Genomic DNA, 27541 nt, shown 5'->3' with positions numbered 1-27541 from the left:
GGCGTCCACTCCCAGCTGTGACTGAACTTTTTTTTCTTTAGATTTATTTATTTGAAAGGCAGAGTTAGAGAGGCAAAGAGAGGTCTTCCATCCACTGGTTCACTTCCCAGATGGCTGCGACAGCCAGAACTGTACCGTTCTGAAGCCAGGAGCCACCTCTGGGTCTCCCACGTGGGTGAGGGGCCTAAGACCTTGGGTCATCTTCCACTGCTTTCCCAGGCCACAGCAGAGAGCTGGATGGGAAGTGGAGCAGCCAGGACTCAAACCAGCGCCCATATGGGATGCCGGCCCTGCAGGCAGTGGCTTTACCCACTATGCCAGAGTGCGCCAGCCCCGTGATTGAACTTTGGCCCACTTTGGGGAGGGTGGCAGAGATCTCTGGGGCAGAGTACAGAGGAAGGGATAGGACACATTATTCTGGAAACCTGCACAGGCCTTCAGCCCCGACCGGGACTAGAACCCGGGGTGCCGGTGCTGCTAGGTGGAGGATTAGCCTAGTGAGCTGTGGCACCGGCTTTTTTGCCATCTTTAACATCTCAGTTGTATCTGAAGTTGTTAGAAGGGTCCTTTTACGGCTTTTTTCAATCTGCCAACGACAAGAGCAAGAAGCATGATCCACTGAGGGGCCGGCCAGCTTGTGGTAGCACAGAGGGAGCAGGAGGGGTGGTGGCTGAGACTGGCTGTGCACAGCAGTGCTGTCCAGGTGCACTGTGAGAGTGGGCAGGGCAGGACTGCAGGCAGTTAGAAGGTCCAGGCCTCTGTGTCCAAGACAGCCTGAGTACAACGGAGGCGGGTTGCTTTTTAACATAAAAGCACAGGGTGAAGATGCTTCCAGTTGACCAGATGTGTTCACAAACAAGAGGCCTTCCATTTGATCAGCTTTCACAACTCTGAAAACAGTGAGATACTTTCTGGCTGACGGTGCCAAAACTGCTGTCCAGACCAGCTGCAGACCAGAAGAGAACTTTCCATGAAAATGTCCCACAAGCAGGATCAAGATCCTAAAACACGTCTTCAAGACGACTCACAGGACATGAAATACACACTGAAAAGCACAGTGGAACGCTCAAGGCTTCCTGCTTGTCAGCCTTGCTGATGGCCACAGAACAAAGCCACCTGCGTCAGAGTGCCCGGGGTGGTGAGTCAGGGCTTGAGTAGAACGACACCCAGAGAGAGCGTCACCAGAGTCCCCCCAGGCACCAGCCCTCGCTCACCGTTCTCGTCAAAAGAAGCCGTTAGGCACTCACCCCGCAGGCCTGACTTGATTCTTCTGACTTCTGTTTCCTAATGTGTCTTTAAAAGGCAGCATTTTCTCCAGCTAGTAATGAAGACTGCACCAGCACGGCTGAATTCCCAGGACCGTCAGTTCTTCAGCCCAAGAAGTATTTTGAAGTTGATGAAGCTTAAGTTGAAAAGTGAAGCTTACATTCAAAACTGTCATCTTTAGTTCTATTTTCTGTGAAATGTTTGAGGCCCCTTTGTTTATGGCCTATTAGCTACAACTGAACAGCGGAGGAGCACAGTGCAGGGCACACAATACACTGTCTCAGTCTGAAAGTACGGTCTCTCCTCTGTGGATGAGAGCAGAGATGTATCCAAGCGGCTCAGAAAGGAGACTTGAGCTGGAGAGATTTTAAGTTGTCAGTCATCAACAGTAACTGCTGAAGGTGACCCAATACACACAGAGTGAGGATTTTGAGGAGGACACTAAGTTACAATGTAACTTGCTGAAGACCACCACGGGGCAGAGAGCAGTGTTAAAATAGGAACCCCGTTCTGTTCAAGGCCTTAGCACTCTCCACTCATCATGGACTCTTGAAAGCTGTGAAAACGCACTGGAAACTGCAGTATTAGGAATGTATAGGCATCTCTACTAAAACAACTTAATGAATATCCTTTGAAAGTCACGTTAATAGATAAAAATTTGTCAAGTATTTCCCTTCTGCCTTCAAATTCTAACTTTATGCAGTTAGGAAGCTTTGCACAACTTTGTTCCTTACCTAAATATCACTTTTATTCAAGAGTTCTATGGAGTAATTATATTCCCAGGGTTTTACACTGGAAACTAATTCAGAGTAAGAAAAGTCTCAGGTTTTTCAAAGATAATGCTCAAGAGAAAGCCAAAATGTTCTTCCCTAGGTGAAACCATCTCACTCAGGTAGAGGCCCACACGACTCCTGCACTGGCCAGTATGGTACACGTGCTTGTGTACACGTACACACACACACACACACACATGCCAGCAAGAGTGGCAATTCAACCCATGGCTATGTATACTACACAAGCAAAAATATTACCTGGTGTACTTTTGTAATGGAGTACAAATTTTTAACTGATATTTAAAGTGAACACATGTAACTCATAGTAAAATGATTCTAATGTGTAAGATTAGCATTCAACATCAATTATACATCCAGTACTCAGTTTAATACTTTATTTTTTAATCATATTAAACAAAAGCAACGGAAATACCAAGTTAATTTTAAGGGCAAATCCTAGAGAAAAAAAATACAAATGGCGGTGCTTTTATAATAGATCATTATATTTTACACAATATAAACAAAACACTAATGGATCCAGATGCTTGGTTTCCTTGAACTACAATGAACTACAGAATGAGTGAAACAGGTTTACATCTGAGTCGAAAACAAACATCTTGGGAAAACATGTAGCATGCATTTTTAAAAACTTTCTATGCATAAGCACTGACACAATCAAGTTTTAATAGCCGCCACCACCTCTTCCTTGTCCAAAGTAACCACCTCCATAGCCCCCCCTGCCACCTCCTCGCTGGAAACCCCCAGATCCTCGGAAGCCCCCTCTACCAGACCCTCTGTAGTCCCCCCCAGATCCACCTCTAAAGCCCCCCCGGGAACCTCCTCTGTAGCCCCCACCTCCACCTCCGCCATACCCTCCCCCATAGGAGCCTGAGCCGCCATAGCCGCCGCCATAGCCTCCACCGCCATAGCCAGTGCCACCCCTTCTATAGCCACTCCCATTGTCATAGCGCGCCATCTTGGGAGGACGTGGACCATCTCCATACCTAGGAAAGAACAAAACCACCGCTTTAGCAAGGCATCCCTACAATTCCCCGTCTGCACACCAGATGTGCATGTCTGGTTGCAGTTCAGAGTTTAACACAGGAAAACAACGAAGCTGAAATGAAATGATTCTGCTATTCTGAAACAGGAAGAGGCAATTAGAACACTTTGCTTTTCTAAAATTCTTTCTGGTTCATTCTGGCCTTGCTCTTTTTTTTGTTGTTGTTGTTTGTTTGTTTTTACAGGCAGAGTGGACAGTGAGAGAGAGACAGGGAGAAAGGTCTTCCTTTTGCCGTTGGTTCACCCTCCAATGCCTGCCGCGGCTGGCGCGCTGCGGCCGGCGCACCACGCTGATCCGAAGGCAGGAGCCAGGTACTTATCCTGGTCTCCCATGGGGTGCAGGGCCCAAGGACTTGGGCCATCCTCCACTGCCTTCCCGGGCCACAGCAGAGAGCTGGCCTGGAAGAGGGGCAACCGGGACAGGATCCGGCACCCTGACCGGGACTAGAACCCGTTGTGCCGGCGCCGCAAGGCGGAGGATTAGCCTAGTGAGCCGCGGCGCCGGCCCCCCTTTCTGGTTCATTCTCAAACAGTTTTGGCAGTATGTCCTCACAACTTGAAGACAGTTCTCTGACTCAGGCCAGAGATACTACTAGGAAGGCAAGTACTAAACAACATGTTAAGAACTGATATTCTTGGAGTTGGGAATAAGCTGTTTTGTCTTTATCACCAAATATTTCCTAAATTAACTCTGAAATATAGTCCTCAAAAATGCCTTCAGTGCCTTCCTCAGGCCTAAAACCGCCTCGCTTGGCAACCCAGGTCAAGGAAGGCCAGTGAGAACCGACACAAATCAAGATGTCCGACCCAGAACTCCAATCTGACATATCCAAAAACCGCCAACCGCCAACTCCCCCCCCCCTCTTTTTTAAGATTTACTTGAGAAGCAGAGTTGTAGATCGATCTTCCATTCATTGGTTCAGTCCCCAAATGACTGCAAGAGCTGAGGCTGGGCCAATCTGAAGCCAAGAGCTTCTTCCAGGTCTCCCACATATTTTTTTAAACATTTATTTGCTTATTTGAAAGGCAGAGTTAGAGAGAGGCCAAGGCGCAGGCAGAAAGAAAGAAATCTTCCACCTGCTGGTTCACTCCCCAAAAGGCCACAAAGGCCGGAGCTGTGCCAATCCGAAGCCAGGAGTTTCTTTTGGGTCTCCCATGTGGGCACAGGGGCCCAAGTACTTGGATCATCTTCCACTGCCCTCCCAGGCTATTAGCAGAGAGGTAGACCAGAAGAGGAGCCGCCAGGACACAAATCAGCACCCAAATGGGATGCCAGTGCCACAGGTGGAGGCTTAGCCTACTACGCCACAGTACTGGCCCATCCCATGCTTGAAGAAACTGACACTATCAGTTTAGCAGCTGCCCAATTCAGAAATATGAATGGGGATACATCTTCATTCCTTCACTGTACTGCCACCCCATTTTTTTCTTTTAAAGATTTATTTGAGAGGCAGAGTTATAGACAGAGAGGTAGAAACAGAGATCTTCCATCCGCTGGTTCACCCCCCAAATGGCCAGAAGAGCTGGAGCTGGGCCAATCCGAAGCCAGGAGCTTCTTCTGCATCTCTCACATGGGTGTAGGAGCTGCAGGAGGCTTAACCTACTATGCCACAGTGCTGACCCCACTGCCATCCCATTTTAATCCATTACCAAGCCGTATTGATACTGTCACTCCTTCCCCATTTTTATTCTCCCCACTGTAACTTGGGCCACTGCCATCTTCCTGTCATAGACTGTACTGTATCTATCCCATCTGTTCTAGTCTTTTGACATTCCTCCATTTCGGAAGCAGGTGATATGTGAAGCCTTGCTACTTAGCAGCTCTCATACCAAAACTGATTTCTCTTCCCCTAAACACCCAGAAGCATTACATCTATGTCTGTCCGTGACACTTGACCTTCTCAAGAATTCTTCATTTGCCTAAGCCCAAATCCATCTCTCAGTTGCTAACTGCATGACCCTGGGTATTAACTAATCTGTGACTAGTTTCCTACATGAAAAGGAGAGAACAATGGGGCTGGCATGTGACACAGTGGGTTGAGTGGATACTTGGGATACCCGCACCCCACAAGGGGTTGTTAGTTTTGAGTCCCAGCTTCTCTTTTCCAATCCAGATTCCTGCTGATGGCCTGGGAAGGCAGTGGAAGATGGCCCGGGTGCTTGGGCGCCTATCAGCCATGTGGGAAGATCAGGATGGAGTTCCTGCTTTCTGGCTTTGGCCTGGCCCAGACCTGATGTTTCAGCCATGGGGAGAGTGAACCAGATGATGAAAGATCTCTCTCCCTCTCTTCCAAATAAATAAATATATTTTAAAAAGCAGTTATATATCATATGTTCTCCCTGATCTATGACAACTGAGCACCTAAAAGGAAACCTGTAGAAGTGAAATTGACACTATGAGAAGCAATGACTTGACCAGCCCTAGTCCTGTCAAGGAACAGTTTATTACTTTATTCTTTTTACTATTTTCTTTTTCTATTTAATACCATTGGTTGAACTCTTTACTTAACACAGAATTAATTGTAGGTGTTTAAATCCAATTGAAAATTGATCCCTGTAAAAATAAGAGGGAGGAGGTATAAAGTTCAGCATACTTTCCCATGGACTTACACCTACCTGAAGGTAAAGCTAAAATCTTGCCAGAAGACTCCAAATCCCAGTAAGTTGGCAGGCCATCTTATTTAGTTAAAGTGTTCACTTTGAGTGTGTAAGTGATCTCATAGATAGGAATAAATGTCAAAGGGATCACATAAATAAGATCAAGTGTTTGCTACTAACAATAGATAGACTTAAAAAGTAGAGAATGATCCAACATGAGAAGCAGGCCACACAGCAGATTCAGAATGACAAATGCCCTGAACACCATTCTGGCCTCAGAATCAGCCCTTAAGGCATTCAGATCTGGCTAAAAAGCTCATGAGAGCATTTCAGGCATGGATAGCTAAGACACTGTGGTAAAAAATGGCCTACATGAAAGATTTCTGTGAGGGAGATCCCAGTGGAAAGAAGGGGCCATCAAAGAAGGAGGTACTTTTCTCTGAAGGGAGGAGAGAACTTCCACTTTGATTATGGCCCTGTCTAAATGATGACAGTTTGTGGACTCAAATGGCTTCCATAGCCTTTGGCAGCTCACGACCAGGGCCTCAGGTGATCACTGACGTCATAAATAAGAGTGTCAACTGTTAAATCAACAACAGGGATCACTGTGCAGTTGCTCCCCATGTAGGATCTCTCTCCTTGATGAATTGTACAATGAGAATTAATGGTAAAACTTGTCTTCAAACAGTACTTTGTGGGTGCAAAGTGTTGGAATCTTAGTATAGAGTTGATCTTCTGTATATAAAGATAATTAAAAATCTTAATGAAGAATGGGATGGGAACGGGAGTAAGAGGTGGGATGGGAGTGGGGGTGGGAGAGCGGGTATGTGGGGGGGGAGCTGCTATATTCCAAAAGCTGTTATCTATGAAATTTATAATTATTAAACAAAAGCTTTCTAAAAAAAATAAAAAGGCATTTACAGGGCTGGCACTGTGGCGTAGTAGGTTAAGTCTCTGTCTGTGGCACTGCCATCCAATATGGGCACTGGTTTGAGTCCTGGCCGCTCCACTTTTGATCCAGCTCTCTGCTATGGCCTGGGAGAGCAGTAGAAGATGGCCCAAGTGCTTGGGACCTGAGGCCATGTGGGAGACCTGAAAGTAGCTCCTGGCTCCTGACTTCAGATTGGTCTAGCTCCGGCTGTTGTGGCCATTTGGGGAATGAACTAGCAAATGGAAGATCTCTGTCTCTCCCTGTCAAATAAATTAAAAAAAAAAAACAAAAACAAACAAAAAAAAAAACATTTATAACCAAATGTAGTAAGTTATCTATGATGAGAAGAGTAGAGAGACGTTTTGGATAATGGTATTTAACAAACATTTGTAACTTAAATTATTAATATAATACTTCTCAATTGAGATGGGTCCATGATGTTGTGGCCATGTTGTTAGGCAAAAGAAATTCTGACACAAAATTTCCTGAAGTTGCAAATTTATCACAAATGATTATACAAATGGCACAAAACACTGAAGGTAAGTAAGTGAACTTAAATGAAGACTGTATGGGTGTATGTTGTACTATTCTGCCTTTCTTGTAGGTATCAAATAATCCCAGACAAAAAGCTATTGAAAAATGAAAAAAGCATTTTAAAACTGAAGAGAAACGTCACATTTAAGACTATACTATACTATTTTCCTAAGGTAAACACTGATACTTCTCATCTGTGGGAGACTGAAGGGTTCACCAAGTTCCTCTGTAGGGAGGTCAGAACAGTGAGGAGGAAGAAAGGACCATCGGGCTGTTGTTACATTCCATCATGTGGCTCCCTGGATAGCCTCTGCACTTTCAAGGGCCCCATCTGACTCTACCTACACCGACAAAGTGGACGCACTACAACACAGAAGCAAAGTAACAACCTTTCATTCTGAATGTGTTGCCCAGAATTAAATCCCACATTTAGTGTTTCTCTAGAAATTCAAGTTAAATAACTCCACTATCAACTAACTCTAGGCCTCTGTGAGATGACAAAGCCTCTGGCTCGGCACCACCAGTTGTGACCCTGGTACTTACCGTGTACTGCCAACCATCAGGTTGATGCCAGCAGCTGAGGGCCTGGAGATCTGGCGGATGGTGTTCAGCATGTGCTCATTGGCAGGGTCCAGCTGGCTGATGATACTGGGCTGCTTGGTCACTTCAACAACAAGAGCCTCCACTGCAGCCCGCAGAGCAGTGATGCAGGCAGCAGCTTCATGGCTTATTTGCAGTCTGATCCTAAAATGGAGAAAAGCAATACAAAATAAGAAAGGAAGTAGGTAACAGAAAACTGCCAATATGGCAAGCACCATATTGTTAAGCTACTACAGCAGCCCAGACTCAGGCAGACAGGGGTACAAAGAACAACTACCCGCACTAACCTTTTAAAATTCACTACTACCTATCTGCAGGAATCGTAAACCATAAAACCATCAAGCCAAATACTGCCTGCAATGCAGACCACGCAGTTTCCACTAAGAATGAAAGACTCCACACTGGAGCTTTTTAGGTTTTTAAGAATGAGGCTGGGGGCCAGTGCCGTGGTGTAGCAGGTAAAGCCACCACCTGCAGTGTCAGCATCCCATATGGGCCCCAGTTGGTCCATTTCCAATCCAGTTCTCTGCTACGGCCTGGGAAAGCAGTACAAGATGGTCCAAGTGCTTGGTCCCCTGCACCCACGTAGGATCCTGACCTGGAAGAAGCTCCTGGCTCCTAGCTGTAGACTGGCCCAGCTCTGTTGTTTCTTGCATTTAGGGAGTGAACCAGCAGATGGAAGACCTCTCTCTCTGCCTCTGCATAACTCTGCCTTTTAAATAAATATATCTTAAAAAAAAAAAAAAAGATGCTAATCTAAGAGTTCACATGCAAAAGTTCATACCAGTCATCTACCAGCACAATCTGACCATCAGATTGGACTTTCTTGGAGGCAAAAAGAAGCAACTGCAGGGGAGTGACTAAAGTCATGCCTTTAGCAGAGATGGCGCGGGTTCGAATCTGCAGATGGAGAGAATGGCAAGAGTAAACAGGTTACATTAACTGTCTAATAATATAAACTAGGCCTAAAGAAACCCAAAACTTACGTTCTGATGTGAACTTTTCTTACCTTTTCACCAAATACAAAGAAGGGGGAAGGGTATTTCATGTCTTGGCTGCTAAAAGGACAATTAACAGACGATTTGTGGATAAGTGCATTGCGCCCTTCGGTGGTAAGAATCTTTCTCTTTTCCTTGTGATAGCACACATTGGGATACACACCAAAGGCCAGGAGAGAGATAACAACATCCAAGTTATTATCTGGTCCAGTGTTAGTAAACACTTGTGTCAACAAACAATCTGTTAGGAATGAGGTTTAAAAAAAAAAAATCAGGTAATGGCCAATCATCACATCACAGGCAAACTACACAAGAATAAAAGAACTGATCTGTCTAGAAGCCTTTTTCTTCTCAGAAGCCTTGTACCCAGATTAAGCTCAAGAGGAAATTTTGCCGAGTCTCCATAATCAGAAAACTAAATGTCTGTATTCCCTTACTGATTCAACCATAAACCTAAGCTTGGGGTGGTAACTTGTAACACAATCCCTCGCCAGCCACCTACTCTGAGTGACCAGCAGGACCAAGGTCAATGGTCAATGTATTTGTTGTTCTTAAACTGCTGCGTGTGCAGATGGAGAGACAAAGCAAAGGACACCCACCAGAACGGAGGCAGGCGCGTCCAAGTCCAACTACAGTTCATGAGCACCGCATCTGGAAACACGAGCGCCAAGGCCTGCGCAGATTCTGCTCTAGCTCAGCCTGAGACGAAATCTTACAATGTCCTCACTGAATAAAGCTTAAAACTGTGAACTTCTATGTTGGTTTTATGATCTTTTAAATTGGGACAATAATATCTGTACCCAGGACCACTGTAAAGATTTTGCCAATTAAAGTATATGGTTCCAGCTCCCATCAAGAGATGAAGAATTGGACCACTGTCTCTATTTCTAAGGCACGGAACATCCAGAACCATCTACACACAGAAATTCAGTTCAAGCCACTGAACATGGGAGAATCCACGTCAAGTCTAAAAATGAACATGGGGCAAACTGATACACCATTTCTCAAACTCTTTCAGGATGAAAACCTTTTACCTCCTTTTTTAAAAGACTTAATGTAAAAAAACTATTATCACCACAAAGTACTAAAGGCTAGAAACACAGAAAAACCACAGGATCTAAAGTCTGAAGTTGAAATACATGTTAATGTGCACATAGTACATCGATGTCACTTTGAAAATATTCTGAAAATTACCTTCTGGAAATCCAGAATTAATCAGAATCTCTTTAAGCTGAACTTTGGCTTCCCAAGTCATTCTCAGTGTAGCCATATTGAGTCTTTTGTGTTCACAAAAACGTATCTCTGCTTCTTCTCCACTCATTCTAAAATAAATTAAGACATCAAGGGGGTCATTCTCAAAGACCAGAGATCTAGGTACAAATTAGAAACTAGAGCTAGTTCACCCAAAGCTCAAGCCCATACCTGGCATCATCCCAGGCTTGGAATACCGATAACAGGGCCACGTGATCAGAGAATCTGTTCCCAGCAAAATTCCGATGGATGTAGCCGAGCCGCTTTCCTTCGTTGATGAAAGGCTCTGGGAAGCAGGTAGCAGCAGAGATGGTGCAGACAGCGTCTCCCACACTGCAACACACACACGTTCACAACAGGTGAGGCAGGACTGGCAAACGTGGACTGGAGTCTTTCGGCTTTGATGAGCGAGGGAACATTACAGCTGCTCTCCTCAGAGCAGAAGGGGACAATCAACTCTGGAGCTGATGGCCACCTATCTACCATAAACTATGACCAAGTACTATATTCTTCCTTTCCTAGTCCTTTTCCATTTTCTCACCTTCCGAATGCTGTGGTAAAATAACTCTCTTTGGGGCTGGCATTGTGGCAGAATGGGTTAGGCCGCCACCTGCAACTCCAGCATCCCATGTGGGCGCCGATCGAGCCCCAGCTGCTCCGCTTCCACCCGGCTCCCTGCTGAAGCGCCTGGGAAAGCAGGAGTGTGGGGAGCAACTCGGACTATACTGTTACTGGAATTAGGACTTATTCTATGCATCTGCTCTCCCACAATATGGCGCTGGGAGAGAAGAAAACAGCTTCTACACAGCTGCCTCCAGTTCAGCCAATAAACTGTAGGACCTGCTCCTGATTGGAGGAGAGCAGCGTACTCGGCGTGTGGGCAGCCGAGTTGGGATTGGTGGAAGAGGACTATATAGGAGGAGAGAGACGGCATGCACCAGGAACATCTAAGGGGAACATCTAAGGGGAACACCTGTGCAGTCCCCGAGAGAGCCGGCCGGCGGTGTGCCGCTCCCCTGCGGAAGTGGGGAGAGTGGCCAGGGGGAACCGCCCTTCCACGGAGGTGGAAGGGACGGCAGCCAACCCGGGAAGAACCAGCAGCAAACCTGGGGAGGGCCGAGCAGACGAAAGAACAGCGCAGGGTCCTGTGTCGTTCCTCCACGAAGAGGGGGAGCGACATAATGGTGCCGTGACTCGGATATAAAGCCTAGGCAGGGTTTTGTGTCGTTCCTCCATGAAGAGGGGGAGCGACATAATGGTGCCGTGACTCGGATATGAAGCCTAGGCAGGGCTTAGTGTCATTCCTCCACGAAGAGGGGGAGCGACATAATGGTGCTGTGACTCGGATATGAAGCCTAGGCAGGGCTTAGTGTCGTTCCTCCACGAAGAGGGGGAGCGACACAGGAGGAACAGCCAGAGTGCTTGAGCCCCTGCACCTGCATGGAGACTTGGGCAATGCTCCTGGCTTCGGCCTGGCTCAGCACTGCAGCCACTGGGAGATCTGTCTCTCCTTTCCTCTAACTCTTTCAAATAAATACATCTCTAAAAAAAAATTGTATGCACACACACCCACACCTCTTTTCCTAAGACTATTTTCTTCCAAGAGACACCCCAGCTCCTGAGATGAGCAACAAGGGAACAAGTCCCGTTTCTTATCTCACAGTGTGCTTTTCTTTACTTCTGAAGCCTGAGTTTCTTCTACTTGAGCCCATCTTGCTTTTATGGGGGGAGGGTTTTGATTCTGAAACTTTCTGTCACTTAACTGTCAGCAATAAAACAACATACTTACTAGAAAATACACCCCATGATCATCATTTTGCCAAGACGAGGCTCAATAGGGAGTTTAGCTAGGATCCGTCCCAGAGGAGTCAACTCATCATTGGCATCCAGTGCGTCCAGCTCTGCGGGGAGATAATTCCTTGTGAGCAGAGGTCATAACAAACATCCTTGGCCCTAGACAGGCAGCAGCCTTCTTTGTGGACTGTTAGGGCACCGACGCTGCACTTAGGACCTCACACCGGTCAGCCTGACCGCCAACACCATGCTTGCAGCCCACAGTTCTCCTCACAAACGGAGTAGAACCCAACTCTGCAGCGCCCTGCATGAAGGACATGCCGTGAGAAGTCTGTAATGGTGCTAATTGTAACAGCACTGCAAGTACCTACGTGCCTCAAAGTCTGACACCCATCTCGTGATGATTTTTAGAGAAAGAAAAGAAATCTGCAAAAGCAAAACCTGAAGTTCACACGGCAGGTGAACTGAAATTCAGAAGCATTTGGCTGCAATACCCTTGTATTTTCGTATACTGTTTCTGATAAGACATAAATAAATGTTCTAAGAGATGCATATAAAATTTTATGGGCATCACGATATTCTGATCTTTAAGTACTAGTTAAGAGATAATGCCTTACCTTTTCCCTTTTAATTTTTCCCCCAAAATGAGAACATTATCCCATTCTTAAGTTTTCTTTGTAATGAAGGCTTGACTGAGCACATGAAGTGACACTGAAAGCCCTCCCTTCACAGCCCCCTGACGTGCTGCGTGGGGTCCTCAGGCACAGGTCTGAGTGCACACACCTCTCAGAGTGTGCTCCGCTTCAATCACAGCGTCCAGGGGCGGGGGCTCTATCGCCTTAGCCAGAAACTGGCCGATTCCTCCGAGACGCAGAAGCTTGATGCTCAAGGCAATTTCATGCAGTGGTGTCCGGAACATCTCTGGTGTCATGTGGGTTTCCAGTCTGGGGAAGGAGCAGAAGAAACATCCTTTTTGCATATGCAGATATTAATAAAGGCTTCGCAAGGGAATGATGGATACACAGATCTGCCCTTTCTCCATCTTTCATAATTAAACATGCAGACATTCTCTGGACAAGATTTCAGCTGATTCTGACTTAGTGCCTGGTGGTACTCTCAACTGAAGGAAGGCTGGAGAGACGATCCATTCCCCTAATGTCACTACCTATAGCTTCCTCAGGTCTCTTGTCTGTTGACAAACACTGGTTAAAACAGCAGCAAGACTTTCTGTCTATGTAACTTTTAGTGCTACTGGGAAGGATCTTACGGATCAACTAACCTTTTAAAATTCAAATACAAGTTATTATAATGTTAGAATTTCCTTTGTGCCAGGCACTGCTGTGTGAATTTGACATTATTAACTCACTTTTTTTTCACACCAATCTTATAGATAGATTAGGCATTACTCTCATCCTCTCATGACTAAGAACAAAGAGACAGGCCAGGTAATGTAGTCTCATTTTATGGGAGGGGTAAACAAAGTCCTAAAGAATTTAAATATTTAGGATTATGCCATGTATCGGTATTAGGCATAGACAGTATTAAAATCTAGGTCTGTACACTTCTAATCCAGGCTCATTTCCTATAAACTACTCACAACGAAGATTCATGGGTTAATTCCAACATTGCTGGCAAGACAGATCAGCTTAATTCAAGTCTACAAAAGTAGCATATCTGCTCTTCCCACTATAGACAAAAGAGCAAAAATCTCACATTGTTACTAATTAGTAGGCGATTTTACTCTAAGATGTCAAACAGTATTTGTTTCTTCAGTGCAAGTGAATAGCCAATGTTTACAAAGAACTAAACGTATTCCAAATGCTGCAGCCAATTTCCTAACTTCTAATGCTCATCTACAGCTACGTAAGGGTACTTAGAATTACAAGGGAGTCTGAGGTTACCGAATCTGATTTTTCCTCTGCATACCATGTATACCTGGGCACTGAAGTACTTTTCTGCCACATCGTACTTTCCCGTGCGCATTAATACAAGCCCCAAACTCTCCCCTTTATTATCAAGTGTATAGCACAAAGAGCCCCCAGACACAACTCTACTTTCACCTTTAATGTACAAAGGGTATCTTTAGCCAACTGGCCCATCCACACACCTCCCCCAAGAAGCCTCATAGGCTCTGAATGTAACTGAGACTTGGGTTTCAATCCTGGCTCTGAAGTAGTCTTGGTGAAGTGAGCTCAAAATTTAGTCTCCTTATTCAAATAATGCCTGTACTTCTCAGGGAACGTCCTCTAAGGCACTACCTGGAGGCATTTATACCCTGAATTCACTAAGTTCATGGCAAAGTGCAGAGGAAACCAGGGGCTATGTGCAGTGAAGATGCATGAAGGGTTAAAAACAAATCCTCAATCTTCATTCAACACTTGGTCTCACCTCTCAAAACGAGCTCGGCTACAGAGGTGAAAGCAGAATCCAGGCCGCACACGGCCAGCTCGCCCTTTCCGCTGCTCAAGGTTTGTTTTGGACGCCCACACCGTGGCATAGTTGGTCATGTTGTTGTGAGCAGTGAACAGTTTCACTTTCTGCCTGAATACAAAGAAGAGGTTAATTCTAAGACACACAGCCACTGACGCAGGGACCCTCTCCAGACAGCTGGGCCTGCTTGGGAGGTCTGTTGTGAATGGCCATCAGGGACCTGACTCTGCAGGTTGCCAAGCTGGCAACATACTAAACAGTGGACACTTCCCAGCTACAGGCTTGTCTGACAATCAGAGCAATTACCACTTCCTACTTCAAGGGTTTCTATTTAGAAACATGAAGCCAATTCATCAATGCAAAATACTCAGCAGGATCTGACCAGGCCACGTGAGTGCCAACTGCTCAAGCCATCTATACGAGAGGCCCACGTACATCTAGGTGTCTTAGGTCTACAGGTTACATGTTCAGGGAGAACGTGGCACATGCTCATACCAGGCCGCATCAGGCAGTGCCCGTGCGGTTCTCCTGAACCTCAGCAGCCTCATGTTCCTCCAGAGAGCACGCAGGCAGCCACTGCCTGGAGACTGGGTAGCACAGAACGCGGGTCTGTAGGCAGGAGACACAGGCACAAAGCAGCCAGGGAGAACCAAGTTTCTACCCGACTGTCCTCTCTGTATTACTATTTTCCTGTGAACAACGCCCCTCTGTCCATTGGGCTCATCCCACAGCAAACAGGAAGTCCTTTGTAATTCGTTCTAAGAAGTATTCAAGTGGGATATTTGTCATGTGCTCAATATTAGATGTCTTTCTACATCAAACAGCATGCTACTGTTGGCTGTGAGACATGGAAGCAGCCAGAGGTCAGTGGCAGGCTGTCACTTCCCACCGCAACATAAACAAAGTAAATCAGGAGGTGCAAGAACAGAGGAGCTTCCCAAAGTGTTTCTGCTTCTGCCAATGGATCAGGCAGCAGGTTCCCGGGAAGCTTACTTGCAGGAGTCGATGACATAAACAACGTCGTTAATGGTGATGCTTGTTTCAGCAATATTTGTGGATAAAATAACCTATGAGGAAAAGAAAAATCAGACTTCAGAAAATATTCCCATCAAGTACTAGAAAGGACTGAATTACTTATACTAACAAGTAAGAGAATTACAGAAATCTTTAAAAAAATAACTTTTCTCTTGACTGGATAATGAAAACTTCCTCCTCGACCTGGATGGCCTACAGCTGCTCTGGAGTGCTCTGCGACACCTGCTTGTACTCGGGCCACTCAACCCCACCACCGCATGGGTAACATCTACCTTGGTTACTCCAACTGGCACGGGATCAAACACTTTGCGCTGCTCCTCTCGCGGGATCTGGGAGTGCAGAGGCAGTATCTGATACCTGTGGCTCCCTGTAACAACACTGAAAGTTTAAGTGCTGAAAATACAAACTGCTACCCAATGTACTTACGTTTATTCAAAAACAGACAAAACACTGATTTTGTTTTCATGTACTGGCTAAGACACAAACAAAAATATTCACTTTCACCCTCAAACATATGAGAATTCAAAGACACATACCAAAATGTGCGTTCATCTCCAAATGCTTCTGCATAGTATAAATTAAATTCCAGCCGGGCAAAAACACCAGTACAGCTCCTGGAACATTGAGAGTCTCAATGTACTTCAGCAGAGCTTCGATGAGCTCGAAGGGGGTTTCCTTCTCATTCAACTGGGCCATGCTCATCCTTGTTTCTGGACCATACTCATCACCACAAATCAGGTTGCAGTTTGCCTGCAAAGACAGGAAGATGTATTTTGGATGGTCTCAATTATCGTATCTGATTAAGTCCTCTAGATTTGTGTGTGTGTTTTAAACATCTTTTATTTATTTGAAAGGCAGAGTTAGAGAGTGACAGGCAAAGTCAGGAGCCTCATTTGGGTCTCCCAGGTGGGTGCAGGGGCCATCTTTCACTGTTCTCCCCAGACCATCAGCAGGGAACTGAATCATCCTGGAGCAGCCGGGACATGAACTGGTGCCCATATGGGATGCGGACGTTGCAGGCAGCTATGCCTTCTATGCCACAACACTGGCCGCCACCACCAAATCTCAAAAGGGCATGGTTCAGCCGGGGATTCAGCCTTCTGGGTGTAACAAAAATTTTTTCAACTACAGGCTTTGGCCCACACAGCCAAATTTTAGAAAATAGTTTTCTCTAACAATATATGGCCTTATAATTAACTCTTTCCTCTTTTTCTGTTGATCTTTGTGATATAAATGATTTAAGTTGTGACAGAAAAGAGCTTTGTCACTAAGCCTGGAAATCTCTGAACAGAAATAGATCAATTAATCCAAAGACACAGATTATTGTCAGGTTTTTTTTTTTTTGACAGAGTTAGACAGTGAGAGAGACAGAGAAAGGTCTTCCTTCTGTTGGTTCACCCCCCAAATGGCTGCCATGGCTGGAACTACGGCAATCTGAAGTTAGGAGCCAGGTGCTTCCTCCTGGTCTCCCATGCGGGTGCAGGCGCCCAAGCACTTGGGCCATCCTCCACTGCTCTCCCGGGCCACAGCAGAGAGCTGGACTGGAAGAGGAGCAACCAGGACTAGAACCCGGCGCCCATATGGGATTCCGGCGCCACACGCGGAGGATTAGCCAAGTGAGCCACAGTGCCGGCCCCTACTGTCAGTTTTTTTAAAAAAAATCTTTCTGATCAGCTCAATGATGAAAATTAGTCATGAGATCCACTTACATCATCCTCTTCACCACCATCATCCTCCTTATCCTTCTTCTTTTTGTCCTTTGGAGGTGGCACAAACTGAGTCATCTGAATGCAGTCTTCCAGAAAATACTCTGCCAGGAACAAGCCAGTTAACGAAGTTTGTTCCATCAGTTTTCACAGCGCCGCAGTTGAACATCACTTTGATACCCTTAACCCTGGTTCTTTACAGCTGCCAACAAGTTCTAGTGGCAACAGTCTTATCCCACTCACATTCAGTGTTTCCTCAGACTTCCTATTAGTCTGTTTCCATTATTAGCGAGAAATGTGCCATGCCAAGGCGCTGCATCTGGGGGTGGCCTTCTTGCACCCAAGTGTGTGACTGTTAGCTCTTCTTAGAGAGCCGCCAGGATTCAATCGTGGGGCTCCACCACGATGACCGTATCAGCCCTAGTCTCCTGACACAGGATCTTACCTGTAAGCACCACAGCTGGATTAAGTTGGACCATTTGAATGCTTCTCAATGGGGATTAAATTCCAGAATTATTTGGTGGAGGAGGGAGGCACAGAGCCAGGTGGTTACCCTGTGTATAGTATGTAAACACTTATGGGAGTGCCCATTCTGCCATACACTCCCATGGTATGGGAGTTCTACATGGAAAGACATAACCTCTACACAGTGACATACATGACAGTAAAAATGCACACATAAAACAAGTTCCTTTCTCTCTTAAGAAGGATATCAATGTAAAATACTGAAGATGGACCAAGCGACTACACCTCTAGAATTCTCTGATGGATCCAGAAATGCCTCTGACATCTGAATACTTCCCTACATCCTAAGAATCACAGAGTATCCTCCTCATCACCATGGCACTTACTGACAATATGACTTATCCCTGATGATGCTGAACTGTCACTTGATTAAGCTACTGGTGGCCAACTTTTTACACTGAAAAGTTACTCTTCATTCCCACCATGCTCTTCAGAAGCAAGTCATTATGTACAGCCCAGCCAGGCAATAATTAATTCCTCCTTGTCTGAGGGAAGGAGAGAATATTCACACAAATTATTTGGAATTCTTACATATGACTAGTCACTCTTTGCTTATTCACTCACTTATTCATATCAGTATAGCTTCAGATGGCCCTTTTTATACTACAGGTTTACCCCAGTACCATGCTCTATGTCACTTCTGCTCAAACTGTTCTGGCTTGGGCCAATGGGCACTCTTTAGGCTGGCTCCTCACCCCATGCCCCTCTTTAATGCAGACGTTTTGAAAAAGCACTTCCTTATTTCAAGGCACAAGATGTTCCACAGCCATCCTGTCTGTTCTCTGCCTTGGTCCCAGAACTGGCTGTATCTCCTAGGAGGTCGAGCTGCTTTACCTGGAGAACAGTGTGATCCAAGTGCTAGCCATATCCCTTGTTAGTGGGGTCTCATCACTGCTATGGCCACTCAGCAGACAGAGCTCAGGAAAAGTATGTAACAATCATCGAATCCACACCCATTTGATTAGTTCTATGCTCACCTACTTGTACTTACATTTAGCTAAATATGAGTCATATTATTTTTTTTTCCAATTGTAATCTAATACCCTCTTGGTTCTTCCAGCCTCCCCTCTACTTATTTGAATTCTCATTCTACTAAGAAACCTGGTTCCCACCATCTGTTATTATCTTTTCAATCCCAGTACACATGTACACAAATTTTAGAATTGTTAACTCACACCCTTGTGAAAAATGAGGCTCTTTAAGAAGTTCATAGAAAATTAGTATTATGAAAAAACTAGGCATGGAATTGCAAATATTTTTGCACAAAAGCAAACATGATCCCATTTTTCCATTATAACATTAAAGTGCCCTTCATTGGCTTTTTTCAGAACTTTATTTCCTTCTGAATTTCAAAAATCAGCACCCTGGCATAGCCACTCATTGTTCCATACCTACACCATTTCACACTTTATTTTCTTGCCCTCAATTGGACTATGCTGCTATTCATTTTTAAATGAAGCTACTACATGACTGTCCTTGAAAATGGTGCTGGTAGTGACAAAACCTAGGACACCACAGAAACTGACTGACCAGAAACCTAGGCCTTGAACTACTTCTCTTAATCTCACATCAAGGCTCACCTGTTAATCTGACCCTGCAAACAGTAGTTCCCTGTTATGTATTTTTAATACATAGTAGTTATGTATTTTTAATTATTCCTTTTCATCTTTATGATAGGTTAGCTATGCATCTTTGTGTAAAATTTCTTTGAGTGTAGAGACAGAGAGAGAAACACTACTCCCTGCATTGATTCATTCTCCTGATGCCCACAGCAGCCAGAGAACCAAAACCAGGACCAAGAACTCAATCCAGATTTCCCACATGATTGGCAGCAACCCAACTATTTGAACCATCACCACTGCCTCCCAGGGTTCATATTAACAAGAAGCTAGAAGCCAGAGCTGGGTATTGCATTGAGGTACTGTAAGTGAACTTACAGAGGACACTGGCATATACTTGACCAAAAGTCGTTTCCCCTTGGTCAATACGTTTCAAGACCCCTTGTGGATGCCTGACACCATGGACAGTGTCAAACTTCTTGTATGTTTTTCCCTATACAGACATGCACACACAGATATAATGCCCTTTCCATCGCCAATGCTTATCACACACAGCGGCCCTAATTTTTGCAGCCTCAGGTGCAACAGTAAAAGCAGCATGAATTTCTTCTAACTTCTTTACCTTGGCAAACCTCAGCACGTTAAGTCTATTCTTTCTCTGTTAAGCGCAGAACTTTTTTTTTAAAGAAGCACTTTGTGACCTCTCTTCTGCATATGAGACTGTTTTAAAAGTAAAATAAGGGTACCTGAACATAAGCACTGTGACACCATGGCAGGTGCACCAATCACAAAGACAGCTACTAAGTGACTAATGGGTGAGAGAGGTGCAGAGTAGACAGGCTGGACAGAGGGAAGACGCACATCCTGGTCAGGTCAGCGAGATTTCATCACACTTGTCAGAACAGCATGCAATTTAAGGCTTATGAATTCTTTATTTCTGAAATTCTCCATTTCATATTTTTGGACTTTAGGCTAAACTAAAATTGTGGAAAGTAAAACCATGGATAAGGAGGGGAATTAATGTATGCAACAACTGTGTAGGTTATGTCTGGCCCCTGTACAGGACTAGAAACTCACTTGATACCCATATTCTCAGAAGTGAATGAGATCTGGTTGTATTCCTCAGCCTATGCTAATGTCTACTAACATCACAGGCAAGAAATTCCCCGAGAACACTCTGATGCATCTGATACCCTAACTGCCCTTTAAACTATTACTCCAATCTCCAAGACTGGGAACATACAACCCTGCACGCAACGTGTTTACTCCCTCACCCCCACCCTCCACCCCTCACCACAGTGTTTACCTTGAACTGGGTAAGTCCTCCCATAAACTTCAATGATTGGGCAATTGAAGAAATATTCACAGAACATGCTGGTATCAATAGTAGCAGACATGAGAACAATGCGAACTTCAGGATAAGCCTGAACCACATCACGCAGTACTACCAAAAGGAAGTCAGTCTATTAAAATACAAGCACAAATGAAAAAAAGAGACATTAAAATGTTTATACAATGAGATTTACCTACAAGATGTTACACAGCCATCAAACAACAGTGACATTCATTTTCTTAGGTGATTGTACAAGCCCAAGAAAAAGGGTTACAATGAGATATAATAACAATGAAAAACTGTTGTGGCTAGATAGCCATGGGGATTAGAAACTAATGTTTTTTGGGTAGGGAAAAAGAAAACATTAATGAGAACAATAAATCTCAGAATTTCCAATGTTCTGTTCTGGATTTTATCCCCACTGAGACTAGTTACCAACACACCTCTCTTATATGACATGTTTGTCTACTGCTCATTTTTCATGCAGTCATCTGGATTTTTCTTTACTGATCTGTACTTTGCTAATGTAATAGAATCTCCTGACTCCTGGTTTTCTTTAATTATCTTTCAAATGGACAAATGATGTTAATGTAAATATAGAATGATGCACCAATCTTTTTTTTTTTTTTTAAATAAATTCTTTCAGAAGGTCAAGGACTACACTGCTCAGTGGAATAGGCATCAGCTGCCTGTACCTACTACTGAACACATGAAACGTGTCTAAACTGAGATGTGATTTAAGCATAAAGAATACAGATTTTAAATGTAGATACCTAAAAGCATTTTTAAATTTTTGTTTTTAATTTCATTTGTATTTTTCTGGGATAGATGTAGACCTTGTATCTACTGGTTTATTCCCCAAATGCCTAAAACAGCTAAGGATGCGCCAAGCTGAAGTCAGGAGCCCAGAACTCAATCCAGGTCTCTTGTGTCGGTGGCAGGGATCCAAAAAACATCCACTGCTGCTACCCAAAGTTGCTATTAGCAGAAAGCTGCATTCAAAGTAGGAGAGCTCAGACTGGAACTGAGGCCCTTCAACATGGGATATGTGGGTCCCAAGTAGCGTCTTAGCCGCTGTGCTAAACGCTCACCCCAAAGTTTTTTAAATTGACTATAGATTGAAAAATTTTCAGCTGTAACAGGTTAAATAAAACATAATAAAAATAATTACCCATTTCACCTTTTAAAATGAGCTATTAGAAAACTTAAAATTACTTATGTGGGTCACATTCTGTATCTATTGGACAGTGCTACCTAAAAGATGGTTAGTTAAATTCACTACTTAGAAGAATTCTAAAATCAAGGGCCAGAGTTATGGCTTAACGGGTAAACTTGCCGGCTTCTCCACTTCTGAACCAGATCCCTGCCAATGTGGCCTGGGAAAGCAGCAGAAGATGGACCCTGCACATACAGGGGAGACCAGATGAAGCTTCTGGCTTTGGTTTGGTCCAGCCCCGACCGTTGTGGCCTTTTGGGAAGTGAACCAGCAGGTGGAAAGTCTCTCTGTCTCCCTCTAACTTTGCCTTTCAAAGTAAATAAATAAATAAAAAGGGGGGAAAAATAGAGTTCTAACATTGTACTGACATTTAAGTCCTTAATCTACCTGGAGTAAATCTTTAATTTGGTTATGAGGTAGGGATCCAATTTCTACTATTCCTACTATTCTACAAATGACCAGCTGTTTCCAGTCCCTTTCCCAGTGATCAACATCAAGGCTTTAGAGTATTCAACGTGTGCTGTGGTTCTGCACTCTGCATCATTCCGTCAGCCACACTATTAACCTATAACCACACTGTCTCCATTACTCCTGCTTCAAAGTAGGTTCTGACATAGGCAAGGTAAGGTGCTCCAACAGTTTTTCTTAATTACTGGTAACTTTTGGCCATTAAGTCTTCCCAGTACATATTTATAACAAGTTTATTAAGTTTTATGGAGAACACTGCTAGAATTTTGATTAGAATTGCATTGAAAACTGTGAATAAACTTGGGGAGAACTGATATCTATATGGTATTAAATCCTCATATCCATGAACATGATCTCTCTTCAGTAAGTTTTGTAGTAAACTTTAATTTCTCCTGTAGAGGTTCTGAATGCCTTTTGGTTGGATTTATCCTCAGGAATATTACTCTTCTGTTTGTTTAACAATCTCCTATTATTTGTAATAATTTGTCCACAAGTTCTTTGGGGTTTTCAGGTAAAGTAAAAAATTTAAGGCTACTTGAAAGGAAACAAAGTTTCTATAAAGGCCTTTTTCCATTTTTTCACTGTGAATAGTACATTAATAGAGACCTGAGAACTTTTCAAGAAAAGCAAATGCAATCATAGATACTAAGCCTGTCAAGTTATTAAGAAACAAGCTTTCAAAAGACTGTGAGTGACAAAAACATGCAATATTTGGTCCTACTGAATGACTGGATTTCTGATTCAAAAGTCAGGACAAACCAGTGTTATTCACTTAGCTCAACAACAAACATGAACTTTTTGCCAGAACAAGACGATGAACAATATGGCAGTGAAAGTGTTTTCTCAAAAGCAGCAGCTAGCTGACCACTGGGGCAGCAGTCCCTTTGTGTGCTTCCTCTTGAGACAGGGTACATGGAGTCTGTGTGTGTGATGACACAGGAACAAGTTTTTGCTTTAGTGTAGAAAGTTGCAGCTCTATTACTATACAATAGTAAGTTTCTTTAACACAGGTTTTGCTAAAAGCCAAATGAGGGAAATGTAGGCAATAAATTACAGTTTCACCCTAGTTCTGGCATGATCATCACTAATATCTGAAGAGTAGAGCTGCAAAACATCCAGAGGTGCTGCCAATCACAATGAAATAAGGCCTAAGCCATAAACGGTCATAAACATCCCTCAGCTCTTCACAATCCTGAGTTGTGAGTTCAGTGCCTGAATTATCCCAGCTCTCAATGACCACTGCAGATACACTTACTCTACAGGAAAACAAAGTTACATGTTTTTTAAAAAAAGCATTCAACACCTCCGCCACTCAAGTCCACGAGTTGTCACTGCAGACAAATGAGACAGGCAATGGGGAAAGGTAAAACGGAGCCAGCGCTCCCCCTGGTTCCTGCTGTTCACTGGTCCCTCACTGTAAACTCATTACTCACATTTATGTCTCGCTCGTGTATTTCATCCACAATTACATGACTGATTCCTCGAATGCCTGCTTCTAATTTCCTTAGGAGCACACCTTAAAAAGAAGACAGCAACAACTGGAGATGTCATGTTAATCACAGAAAAGTACGATACAGGAAAACTAGAGCAGCACATCTCTAAGTAACTACGTCAACTAACTCCAGCATTTCAGGAAACTAAATTACTCAACAGGTCAAAGTACAGGTTGACGTGCATTTCTTTTTCACTTATTTCATTTTCTCCGAACTACAACAACTACCAAGAACACAGTATTCTCCATGAACAAAAAATGACTAAAGGTTCCATTTACAGAACTGTTCGACTGGCTCATTCATTCCAGCCACACTGTTTAGCTACTGTCTTCTTATACTTTACCATGACATAAACCCCAAATGAAACCACAACACACAGTACTGACCCACAGTACAAAACATGATGCTGGCATGAGGGCGGGGAAGAATGGACTCAAATCGCACACTGTAGCCACAGCTCTTCCCAGGCTCCTCCCCTCGCTCATAGGCAACGCGTTCTGCCACGGACACCGCGCTGATCCTCCTGGGCTGAGAAAGGGAGAACACGCTTCAATTTTAAGATTACTGTAATAAGTCTATCCCATCACCAGCCCAGCAATTTAACAGAAATAGTAACAACAGTGATTTTTTTTTAGTAAGCTCCGAAATCCACTTAAAAAAAAAAAAAACCTTCAGTACAGAAAATATTACCATTCTGTGTCAAGACAATTAAAAATACTGCTATCCCTGTTGTAAGTAAAGTCACTGGTTTCCACTGGTCCCAACCAGTATGCCCGATTTGGGAGCTGAACCAATCTGAAGCCAGGAGCCAGGAGTTTCTTCCAGGTCTCCCATGTGAGTGCAGGGGCCAAAGGACTTGGGCCATCTTCTACTGCTTTCCCAGACCATAGCAGAGAGCTGGATTGGAAGAGCAGCAGCCGGGACTAGAAATGGCGCCCAGATGGGATGCCGGTGCTTTAGGCTGGGGCTTTAACCCGCTGCACCACAGTGCTGGCCCCTCAAATACATTTTAAAAAAGTGTTGTTGTGAAGGACTGAGCTCTGTATCTGGCCATCGAGCAGAGTTCTGCTACATACTCAGGCCAGGGTATCAGAAAACATTTCACTAAAGGTACAAATACAATCACAGTATCTCCTGGGCCTTTTCAAACAGTTGCTTTATTGTACAAGCAAAAGGCAATGTTCAAGTCCACTATTACCCTTGTTTGCTTCTTCTGTCCTTCCCAATTTTTAGCACTTCTACTACTGCTGGATTCTCCAAGAATGCCCTACCCATCAGGACACTGGGGACCGTGACTCATTTCATTTGCTACAATGACCAAGGACTGGATTTGTCCCCTTGGGGCTACATTTAGCTTTGCTTCCAGCCATCCAGTAAGAGATTTGGGCAGGTGGCAGGCAGCCTCTTCCAGAAGCAGTTGTATTGTAGATACTGCCCCACCCCCAACACAACTGCTGAAAATGCAAAGCAGCTATGAAAGAACATAGATGGTTACAAATTAACCTAAGTGGTACCAAAACCACCACTATCAGAAGCCTTCTGCTACATTCCATTGAGTATGAACAGAACATTAACAACAAACAGCAAAGAAACAAACACTCATGTAACCTCCTTCCTGTATTTTGTATGCTTTTCTGACTGATCAGTTTCTAGATTATTTGAGAGGCAGAGAGGGAGGGGGAGAAAGTAAAGGCAGGGAGGGAAGGAGGAAGAGACAGACAAGGACAGGGAAAGGTCTTCCATCTACTGATTCACTCCCCAAGTGGCCAGAGTGGCCAGAGTTGGGCCAAGCTGAAGTCAGGAACTTCCTCCAGGGGCCCAAGCACTTGGACCTTCTTCCACTGCTTTCCCAGGCCATCAGCTGGGAGCTGGATCAGAAGAGGAGCAGCTAGGACTGGAATGCTGGCACTGTGGGCAGAGGCTGAACCTACTATGTCACAGCACTGGCCCCAGTTTCTTGATTCTTTACAACAGCCCTGATTTTAAAATAAATACTAAAGAGAGAAATGCTTCTTTCATTCATAGTTGATTCTGTGGGAAATCAATGCAATTTTTCTTGAGGGAAGTATGGCAAAGTACATACAAGGCAAAATATGCATACCTTTTGGAACTCCATATTGAGAATTAATCTCTATGTATACAAAGATTATGATGGAAATGTGTATTATAAAAAAACTATGCGGCTCGTGCCGCAGCTCACTAGGCTAATCCTCCGCCTTGCAGCGCCGGCACACCGGGTTCTAGTCCCGGTCGGGGCGCCGGATTCTGCCCTGGTTGCCCCTCTTCCAGGCCAGCTCCCAGGCCAGGGAGTGCAGTGGACGATGGCCCAAGTGCTTGGGCCCTGCACCCCATGGGAGACCAGGATAAGTACCTAGCTCCTGCCATCAGATCAGCGCGGTGCGCCGGCCATTGGAGGGTGAATCAACGGCAAAGGAAGACCTTTCTCTCTGTCTCTCACTGTCCACCAAAAAAACAAAAACAAAAACAAACAAAAAACACAAAACACCAAAAAACAAAACTATGCATAGATTTCAAAATTTGTTTGCAACAAATACCTTTTCATTCCATTATCCACAAACCTCCAGAAGTACCCTTGTATGTACTGAGATCTCAGATGGGGGAGCCAATCTAAACAGGACACTCATTTGTGTTTCATATACACCTTGCATATATAGTCAGAAAGTAATTTTACACAGTACTTCTAATACAGCTGCACTTGACTATAACCCAGCACCTGAGGTCAAGTGTGGAGTTTTCTACTCATGTGTCAGTGCTGAAGAGTTTTGGATTCTGAGCGATTTTGGATTAGGGATGTTCAACCTGTATATTTTTTAAAATCTTAAAATCTTATCAATTTTAAGAGGCAACATTCATTCTTTCAGTAATTTCTGCAGGCCAAAACTCCAACTCTCACATGAAATACTGACACTGATTGTAAAATGTATCTCAAGTTCAGAGATGTAAAAACGCTCACAAACATGCGTATGCTTAGTATGTGGCACCCGCACATTGTTTATTGCCTGAAGGTCCGTGACCCAATGTCCAGATTACCATCCACACTTCCCTGGTGAGAGGGTCTAAGTCAAAGCCTGAAACTACCCAAGACCTGGCGTCCAGCTATCTGGCCCGCAGAAGCTGAGCTGCGCCGAGACTGCTTGGAAAGGCTGGCAGTTCTTCCCTAGACACATCTGCAGGCACGGTGCTCTGCTAGGAAGGCGACGTGCTGTTGTTAAAAGGAAAAGTCCTGAAGTCTGACTGCTTGGTTTCCATTTTTAGTATCACTACGTCATGAGTTGACCTTCAGCAATTTATTTAACTTCTCTGCTTAACTTACTCACAGAGAGATATTAAATAAAAATGGTGCTTACAACTTCAGGTCACTATTAATTGCAAATGAGTTACCATAAAATCAACTGCATACAACAGAACCTGGCATACAGCAAGCATTCGGTAAAAACTAACCATTACCTGCTTTGCACGTTTGCTCAAATGGGTTTTTGCTCAATATTAAGCTCATGTGGGATAGATAAGGGCAGATGTGGATGTGAACTTAAGGAGAGGAATCTCATTCTTGAGGCTGTTGATGTGGCATGAGTTAAGCTGCCACCTGCATCACTGGCATCCCATATGGGTGCCGGTTTGAGTCCCAGCTGCTCCACTTCCAATCCAGCCCCCGATAATGTGCCTGTGAAAGCAGCAACAGATACCCCAAGTGCTCGGGCCCTTGTACCCACATGGGGGACCAGAATGAAACTTCCAGCTTTGGCTTGCCACAGCCCAGCCACTGAAGCCATCTGAGTGAGCAAGCAGATGAAAGATCTCTAACTCCGCCTTTCAAATAAATAAATTATTAAAAAAAAAATCTCATTCTTGAGTTTGACTTGAGGTCCAAAGAATCCCTTTAGTCCAAGGTCCAGTGTAGCTTACCAATGCAAGATACTAATTTTATGTATGTTCGTACTAACTTTA

General features: G+C 44.3%; 1 protein-coding gene across 3 annotated transcripts in view; it reads right to left on the bottom strand.

The window, feature by feature from the left end:
- Positions 1–2420: 2420 nt before the first annotated feature.
- DHX9 (DExH-box helicase 9) overlaps positions 2421–27541 on the bottom strand; it is a 52115-nt gene continuing 26994 nt past the window's right edge. For all 3 annotated transcript variants that reach the window (XM_002723805.6, XM_089311955.1, XM_008252556.4), the window contains 16 exons: positions 23959–24100; positions 23513–23595; positions 20369–20525; positions 16982–17082; positions 15809–16022; positions 15545–15639; positions 15231–15304; positions 14196–14348; positions 12591–12751; positions 11803–11914; positions 10185–10346; positions 9957–10084; positions 8774–9003; positions 8549–8664; positions 7708–7908; positions 2421–3043 (listed from right to left, as the gene is read on the bottom strand). In XM_002723805.6, coding sequence (XP_002723851.1) covers positions 2722–3043; positions 7708–7908; positions 8549–8664; positions 8774–9003; positions 9957–10084; positions 10185–10346; positions 11803–11914; positions 12591–12751; positions 14196–14348; positions 15231–15304; positions 15545–15639; positions 15809–16022; positions 16982–17082; positions 20369–20525; positions 23513–23595; positions 23959–24100 — 2451 coding nt within the window. In that variant the 3' untranslated portion in view covers positions 2421–2721. The remainder of the gene's footprint in view (positions 3044–7707; positions 7909–8548; positions 8665–8773; positions 9004–9956; positions 10085–10184; positions 10347–11802; positions 11915–12590; positions 12752–14195; positions 14349–15230; positions 15305–15544; positions 15640–15808; positions 16023–16981; positions 17083–20368; positions 20526–23512; positions 23596–23958; positions 24101–27541) is intronic.

This window comes from Oryctolagus cuniculus, chromosome 13 (genome assembly GCF_051225735.1).
Source record: "Oryctolagus cuniculus isolate XC-2025 breed Fujian yellow rabbit chromosome 13, ASM5122573v1, whole genome shotgun sequence".
Taxonomy (NCBI): domain Eukaryota; kingdom Metazoa; phylum Chordata; class Mammalia; order Lagomorpha; family Leporidae; genus Oryctolagus; species Oryctolagus cuniculus.
This window is presented reverse-complemented; position numbering and strand designations above follow the sequence as displayed.